This window comes from Borostomias antarcticus (assembly GCF_949987555.1).
Source record: "Borostomias antarcticus genome assembly, chromosome: 24".
Classification (NCBI taxonomy): Eukaryota; Metazoa; Chordata; class Actinopteri; order Stomiiformes; family Stomiidae; genus Borostomias; species Borostomias antarcticus.
In genome coordinates, this window is record NC_140257.1 from 13,173,045 (window position 1) to 13,180,544 (window position 7,500).

Consider the following 7,500-nt stretch of genomic DNA (forward strand, 5'->3'; position numbering starts at 1 on the left):
CACGGACTGCCAGAGAGGGCAGGGGCTGCACGCGCTCAGCGGGCACACCGGTAGGCTCACACACACACACACACGCACACACACACACACACACACGCTATCCGGTATCCGCTCCCTCTCCCTCTTCACACTGTTCTCCGGGACGTTCTCCAGCATGTCATGTCTGTGTGCCTCCCCCCTCCTTCCCCGTCCCCCCCCAGGTCACATCCTGTCTCTGTACACGTGGGGGGGCTGGATGATCGCCTCGGGGTCCCAGGACAAGACGGTGCGGTTCTGGGACCTGCGGGTCCCCAGCTGTGTGCGGGTGGTGGGCACCGGCTTCCACGGCTCAGGTGGGTCCGACCGGAGCTCCGCTCAGACGGTCTAGTATCAGCTCAGACGGTCTAGTATCAGCTCAGACGGTCTAGTATCAGCTCAGACGGTCTAGTATCAGCTCAGACGGTCTAGTATCCGCTCAGACGGTCTAGTATCAGCTCAGACGGTCTAGTATCAGCTCAGACGGTCTAGTATCAGCTCAGACGGTCTAGTATCAGCTCGCTGGTGGTTTCTTACATCTTTTGACTGTTTTTTATTTAGTGTTTTTATAGCCCATACACCGTGGATAAGAGGGAAACGCAATTTCAACCCTCTGTATGTCTTGTACACATGGTGGTTTGACAATAAAGCTGACTTTGACCTTTGACCTTATATCGCACTTTACTAACAATCCACTTCAACCTGTATCTCTCTTTTTTTACTCTCCTTCCCTCTCTCCTTCTACCTCTCTCCTTCTACCTCTCTCCCTCCCTCCCTCCCTCCCTCCCTCCCTCCCTCCCTCCCTCCCTCCCTCCCTCTCTCTCTCTCCCTCTCTCCCTCACTGCCTCCCTCTCTCTCTCCCTCTCTCTCTCTCTCCCTCCCTCCCTCTCTCTCTCTCTCTCCCTCCCTCTCTCCCTCCTCCCCTTCCAGGTAGTCCGGTTGCCTCGGTAGCGGTGGACCCCACCGGCCGTCTCCTGGCGACGGGACAGGAGGACAGCGGCTGCATGCTGTACGACATCAGAGGGGGGCGGACGGTCCAGACGTACCGGCCGCACAGCAGCGACGTGCGCTCCGTGCGCTTCTCCCCCGGGGCACACTACCTGCTGACGGGTTCCTACGACACCAAGGTCATGGTCACCAACCTGCAAGGTGAGGGTCACGGCCGGGTCAGACGCCGTCGGTGCGACGCGCGTGAGAATACAGTCGTTTTTGAGCAGTGCCGCCGCTTCTGTACGTGACGTGTGTCCAGATGTCCGTTTGTAGAGAGAGAGAGATTTAGACCACAATACCGCACCAGCAGAGGGCAGTAGAGATTGCTTATAAACTCGCGTCGCTTACTTCACCACCTGGGTGGGATTTTGTTGCATCCGTTGCATAGGAGACTACTGTATTATCCTTGTTTGATCTGTAGGGTCTCTTGTTTTTCGGCAGGAAAATAGTAGTTGAAAAGTGAAACTTGTGTATGCATGTATTCTAGATCCATTACACAAATGAAATATTTCAGACCTTTTTTGTTTTAATCTTTATGATTGTACAGTATGTTCAGTACAGTATGTTCATTTATACACTCAATACTTGGTCGGGGCTCCTTTTGTACAAATTACTGCATCAACATGGAGCGTGGCACGGAGGCAATCAGCCTTGAAATATTTCACTACACTAATGAATCTATAATATATGAATGTTTCACTTTTTGAATTAAATTACGGAAAATAATGAACTTTCCATAATATTAAAAATTTCTGAGATGTATATGTAAAATTCCTTGCTTGTTCTCACGTGTGTGTGTGTGTGTGTGTGTGTGTGTGCTTGCGTGCTCGCGCGCGCACATGTGTGTGTATTATATGTGTGTGTCCCTCTCTGCAGGCGACCTGACGAAGCAGCTGCCCGTGACACTGGTGGGCGAACATGGTGACAAGGTGATCCAGTGTCGGTGGCACACACACGACCTGTCCTTCCTCTCGTCCTCCGCAGACCGCACCGTCACACTCTGGACACACAACCCCTAACACACACACACACACACACACTCTCACACACACTCTCACACACACTCTCTTCATCTGCAAACCAAACAGTCACACTCTAGATGATGTACCCCCATGCCATCCACCAGCCAGTAGCGTGTTCTCATTTGTGTGCGTGTGTGCGTGTGTGTGCGTGTGTGTGCGTGTGTGTGTTGGAAGGGAGAAGTTCCAGTCTTGTACCAACCATTCACTCTCTATCGCTCCATCCCTTCATCTGAGCGGTTCTGTCCCCCTCCTTCATCTATAACGCAAGAGGACTCACGCTTTCCACCAGAGATCCCTGTGTTCTAACTGTGTTCGTCTCCACCGTTTCTATATTGAGTTCTAGTCCATGAGGTGTCAGTCTTTAGTTCATGGTGCCTTGAGTCTATCAACAGGAGACCCACGAGGGTTCTCTCCATTCCGAGTCCACGATCAAAATGTCTTTTTACGCCATTTCAAGCTAGGCCCCACGGAGTGATGTCACACTGACAGGAAGTTGACTACTAGCTGGTTATTCGATCACCTCGGGTGATTATCGGGACACGACGACGCATTCCGGAGTCTGCTTCTGAAGAAATCTACATTCCTCCACTCTCCTTTTGCACAGTGTTTTAGTTGTAGCCGGAGTTACGCTGCTAGTTTTTCAGACCAACTGAGATGATGATGATGATGATGATGGGTGTGAAGCTGTGACCATATCAGTGGGAGTCAGAGGCTCTTCAAAGCTGTTGTATCTGTTGTATTGATAGACAGAACTGGGTCAGATACTATTTGAACATCATTTCAAATACTTTGACCGTTTTTATTGAGTCTGCCTGGAGTGTCCTGTAGGTGGTCTCTGATATTTCGGGAACGGTCATTTCATTCCATTGTGCCGGTCAAGATCATTCGAACTCATAAGTATTTGAAAGAACTTTAAACGATATTTGAACCCAGGTGTGTTGTTGAAGCGATTGCTTCAACGATACAGTAGAGCTGTTCCCCGATGGGACCCTGGGATATCTAATGCTACCGCGCTCACTGGTCCGCTCGCTGCATCGCTTGGCTTTGTAAATATGGAACAAAAATGTGTACATTCGCTTGTGAGTTTGTTTTTAATGTAAAATCAGTGTTTTGTTCCTAACGTTGTGTCTTACGCCAGCTGTTGGTGTCTTGCAATGGCTTGCTTGCAAACAATTATAAATAATTCTTTATGTTGACATCAAAGGGAATTGAAGGGGGGAAAATTCTGTTTCAGTTGGGCACCTTTGTGTTCAGTTTTGAACTTGACACTGTTCTAGGTTCGGTTCAGCAGTTCAGTGCAAAATGACTGGTTTCTGTTGATTACAGTAGATGGCAGTCTTCAGCCATACTAAAGGGACATATCTTATGCACAATAAAATCCTGGAGAAGCACGGCATTGCTCTTTTATATGAATCTATATTTGGGTGTTTACTTTTCCTGTATTTTACGTTTGCGCTTCGTCTTAGACACTAATACTGGTTGTTTTATCCAGACGCAGGCTTGAGTTCTGATACTTCTGTTCATGTCTTGTTTCTGTACAGTCCTTAATTTTTAACTGAACTAAAAAGGCCAAAAGTTACATAGATGTATTTATTTATCATTTTCAATGTACAGTTATAGGTTTCCGTTAATATATAATAGTGTCTCTTGTATTTAGCTTTTCTAAACCTTGTTTTAAAAAGTGACTATGGTAAATGAATAGAGCTTATTGGAGTGTGGTTGCTGCTGTGGTACTATCTAAATAAAATCCTCTGACACTTCAAGCTAGTGTGACTCTTATCTTCAAAGACCACGGTCTCATGTCATATAGCATGGGGACTCCCTCTGCTGGTGGGATGACAACTGCTGGCAACACCCCGACAAGCACACAGGCTGTTCTTAATGTAACACAGTGTCTGGATTTATTGTAATAACTACAGGCTACAGATGTTTTATTTAGAGGTTTTTATAGACTGTCAAATGTTTGTGATTTGTAAATAGATTATAGAGATTTATAGAATTCTGTTCTATCCAGTCACTTTGCAGATGCTTTAATACAAAATGACTTACATTAAGTACATTTGTCGAGTAAGTGAACCGACTACATCCATGTCATCAGTAAAGTGGTCTAAATGAACAAGTGACACCAGTAGTCACAGTGCTTGAACAAGGAAGTGTTTTCAAAAATGTAATTAGGGGTTGTCCCAGTGGATATGAACCCAGGTTAGGGTAAGGGATGTAGCCTACATACATACACACACCTTAAAGTAAGATAGGGAAACAGTGAGAAACTGTAGGTGGAAATGTTCCTTGGGCTCCACTTCCCCTCACCTCTCCACCACATAACTATCCCCTGTTCAAACACACAATCAACCAAACAAGTTCTGTACTGAAGTATTTATTCCTCAGATCTCATATATACAGTAATATAAAGTACACCAGAGCATCAGAGAGACTTGTCTGTACACGGAAGAACTCATTATTTTATCAAAGATGCTATAGAGGAAGAACTATTTTATCAAAGATGCTACAGATGGCATTTCTTTTTTTTAATTCCTTGACCCAAAGTACAAAAAGCCCTCCCCTCCCCAATCCAACCACAGCTCCTGACATACAAATATAAACAGTTATAAAGAGTAGAGTGCTGTACCTTTCTTCCTAAGCAATACAAGAGCAACCAGGTGCAAGGAATCAAATCACACCGAGCACCGTGAAAGTGTGTGTTGGGGACGGAAGTTCACCAGACCTTAAAACAAAGTTACAATAATTACAAAATGACTACAATAAATACAAGCATAACTGCAGTCATGTATCTAAAGATACATTCGGCGAGGATAGTGAAATTATATGGAGTACATACATACTATAATCACTTAAAATCAAAGAATTACTTCTTTTTTTTTTTACCTTAAAAACAAATTGTCCCTGATTCTACTATGACGTGTGTGTTCATGTTTTGTGCAGCTTAAAAGTCCAGTTCTAGTTGAGAACATTCTCATCCATTGAGGCTAACGGAGAACTGTGAGTTCCTTAATTAGCACCCTCACTGATTCCTTTACAGTTCCTGAAGTTTCCACGGTTCTATTGTGGTTCCCTATACTACATATTTACTGCTGGCAGTGCTTAGTGGGCAGAGAACAGAGAAGACATGGTGGGGTTCCCCGGACAATCACTGACCCTAGTCTAGGACCAAGACGCTCTTTCAACAGAGAATCTCCACTGACTTGTTAACTCTGGGGCTGGGAAAACAGCCCATGAGATGTCTGTCTGTCTCCATGGACCTTTACTGACACCAGAGGTCCCCAGCCCTTGGCCATTCTCTAATAATGCATCCTTCCTTTCTTGTTTCCTTCCTTCCTTGTTTCCTTCATTCCTTCATTCCTTCCTCGGAAGACAAACATGATACATGATTGGTAATAGTTGTGTAGAAGAGCACCCGTTTTCACCTGTCCTATCATGTTAGATCAGAGATGGCCTCAAGGAAGGAAGGATGGAGCAGTGTTCTGGTCCTGGCGATGTCCAGAGGTCCGTTCCAGCCCAGCGCTGATACGGTACACGTCAATCTGCTACATCAAGTGACTGTTTAAGTGCTTCGGCTGAGCTGCAGCTAGAGAACCCTGTAGCTCCTCGGGACTACGGATGACGCCAGAGTTACACCAACCAATAAAGCAAGTCCATTATGGACCACGGAGAACTGACCCCTCCCAATGGGTAGAGCTTGAACTCTCCTTCCCTCCGGGTGTGCATGTCGCCTCCAGAGAGGCCCGCCCGGGAGGCCCCTCCCCCCCGGGCGGGGCTCAGTTGGCGCCGGGCCTGGCGGCGGAGCCCGCGGAGGAGGGCAGGGTGACCCGCTGCTCGTCCATTCGCTTGGCCTGCGAGCGCATGATGAGGGTGAAGAAGTCCTCGTCCGGGACGGTGGGTCCGCGGGCTGGCGGGGGGGGCGGGGCGCAGCGCTGGTCGTCCAGACGGGAACCCTGGGAGACGGGACGGGGCGAAGAAAGAAAAAAAAAAGAGGAGAAAAAAAAGTTACATCCAGAATTTCAAGAAGTCGGGTGAAACTCCCGGGATTCCATCCTAATAAACGACAACCCCTCCGTACGAAGCCCTACTGCTCCCTAGCTATGGTTACGCACCTGGCACTTGACCAGCATGTCGAAGAAGTCGTCGTCGGGCTCGGCGTTGTCGGCGTTGGCCATCAGGTGGCTGAGGACCGTCTGGCTGTTGTGCTGGTTGAGCCGAAGGCCGGGCAGATTGCCCGCCGCGCCCCCCGCCGCGTCCTCTAACCGCCGCCCCTGAGGGGCGGGGCCCGCGCCCGAGACGGCCACCGGCTCGGACACCGCTGGGTTGGGGGGTGGGGAGACGATGGTCACGGGCACATTCAATGACGACTTTGCTCAAGATTTCTCAAGGAACTCCAGTGGTTCAAAACAGAGTGAGGGGGAGTGTGTGTGTGTGTGTGTGTGTCCGCATGCATATACGTACATTTCCTCATGGCCCGTGGCTGTGTGTCGGAGCCGGAGCCGTGCGCCAGGCGGCTCTTGTCCTGGATGGAGCATCGCTGGTCGTCCATACGGTTGCTCTGGAAACGACTGAGCAGGTCAAAGAAGCCCTCGTCCCCGAGCATGTCAGGAGTGGCTCGCTGAAACACACACACACACACACACACACGCGAAGAGAGAGGATAAGAAAGACGCACACGTTTTAAGCTCTCCGCCAGGTCAACAAGGTCTGATGGAGCGTACTTTCTGGGGCCCCTGAGCGGGGGTCTGGCTGCTCTCCAGCGTGTTGCTGGTGTCCTGGAGGACCTTGCTGGCGCCCGGCGCCTTGTGCTTCTTCCCCCGCAGGCGGCAGACGAAGAACAGCTTGGAGGAGCTCTTGGCCAGCGTGGGCTTGGACTGCTTGGATGTCAGGATGTCGCTGCTCCACTTCTGCCCCTGGACGGCCACACACACACACACACACACACACACACACACACACACACACACACACACCACACACACACACACACACACACACACACACCACACACACCACACACACACACCACACACACCACACACACCACACACACCACAGCCCACCAAACAACAAAATTAAACTATTATAAATGTTGGGATTCTTTCTTTATGTCCATGTAAAGGACCAAGTGGAGGCCCTAGGTGAGTCATGTACGTAGCATCTTGGACAAAATAGGACGTATGTGAAGACGGATAGCCCTCAGAACTCTTGACTGATGGGTTCTGGGTATTGTAGTTTATCTGGATGTCGCTCATCTAGGGTAGTTTAACCGGAGAAGGTCTTACGTTGATCTTGTTGTCGGGGGTGAGCTTCATCAGCTCCAGGTTCTCCATGCTGTGTCTCCTGCCCATCCTGGGTCTGGCTCCTGCAACATGCACACACTCACGGACATCAGGATGTGTGTGTGTGAGAGAGAGAGAGACAGACAGAAGAAAACATCTATACATGTGTGAGAACAGTGTGTGTGTGTGTG

At 48.8% G+C, this 7,500-nt stretch overlaps 2 protein-coding genes across 3 annotated transcripts in view; one reads left to right on the forward strand and one right to left on the reverse strand.

The window, feature by feature from the left end:
* LOC311325157 (WD repeat-containing protein 47-like) overlaps window positions 1–3,604 on the forward strand; it is a gene marked incomplete at its 5' end in the record, with an annotated part of 20,743 nt that extends 17,139 nt beyond the window's left edge. For both annotated transcript variants that reach the window (XM_084457820.1, XM_084457819.1), the window contains 4 exons: window positions 1–50; window positions 201–332; window positions 946–1,164; window positions 1,882–3,604. The exon at window positions 1–50 is cut by the window's left edge and continues 121 nt beyond it. In XM_084457820.1, the coding sequence (XP_084313946.1) occupies window positions 1–50; window positions 201–332; window positions 946–1,164; window positions 1,882–2,024 (544 nt within the window). In that variant the 3' untranslated portion in view covers window positions 2,025–3,604. The remainder of the gene's footprint in view (window positions 51–200; window positions 333–945; window positions 1,165–1,881) is intronic.
* Window positions 3,605–4,531: 927 nt separating this feature from the next.
* Window positions 4,532–7,500, reverse strand: part of gpsm2 (G protein signaling modulator 2) — an 11,118-nt gene continuing 8,149 nt past the window's right edge. Inside the window, exons 10-14 of the mRNA XM_084458024.1 lie at window positions 7,313–7,392; window positions 6,749–6,940; window positions 6,489–6,645; window positions 6,140–6,345; window positions 4,532–5,980 (exon numbers count right to left, since the gene is read on the reverse strand). Of these exons, the coding sequence (XP_084314150.1) occupies window positions 5,804–5,980; window positions 6,140–6,345; window positions 6,489–6,645; window positions 6,749–6,940; window positions 7,313–7,392 (812 nt within the window). The 3' untranslated portion in view covers window positions 4,532–5,803. The remainder of the gene's footprint in view (window positions 5,981–6,139; window positions 6,346–6,488; window positions 6,646–6,748; window positions 6,941–7,312; window positions 7,393–7,500) is intronic.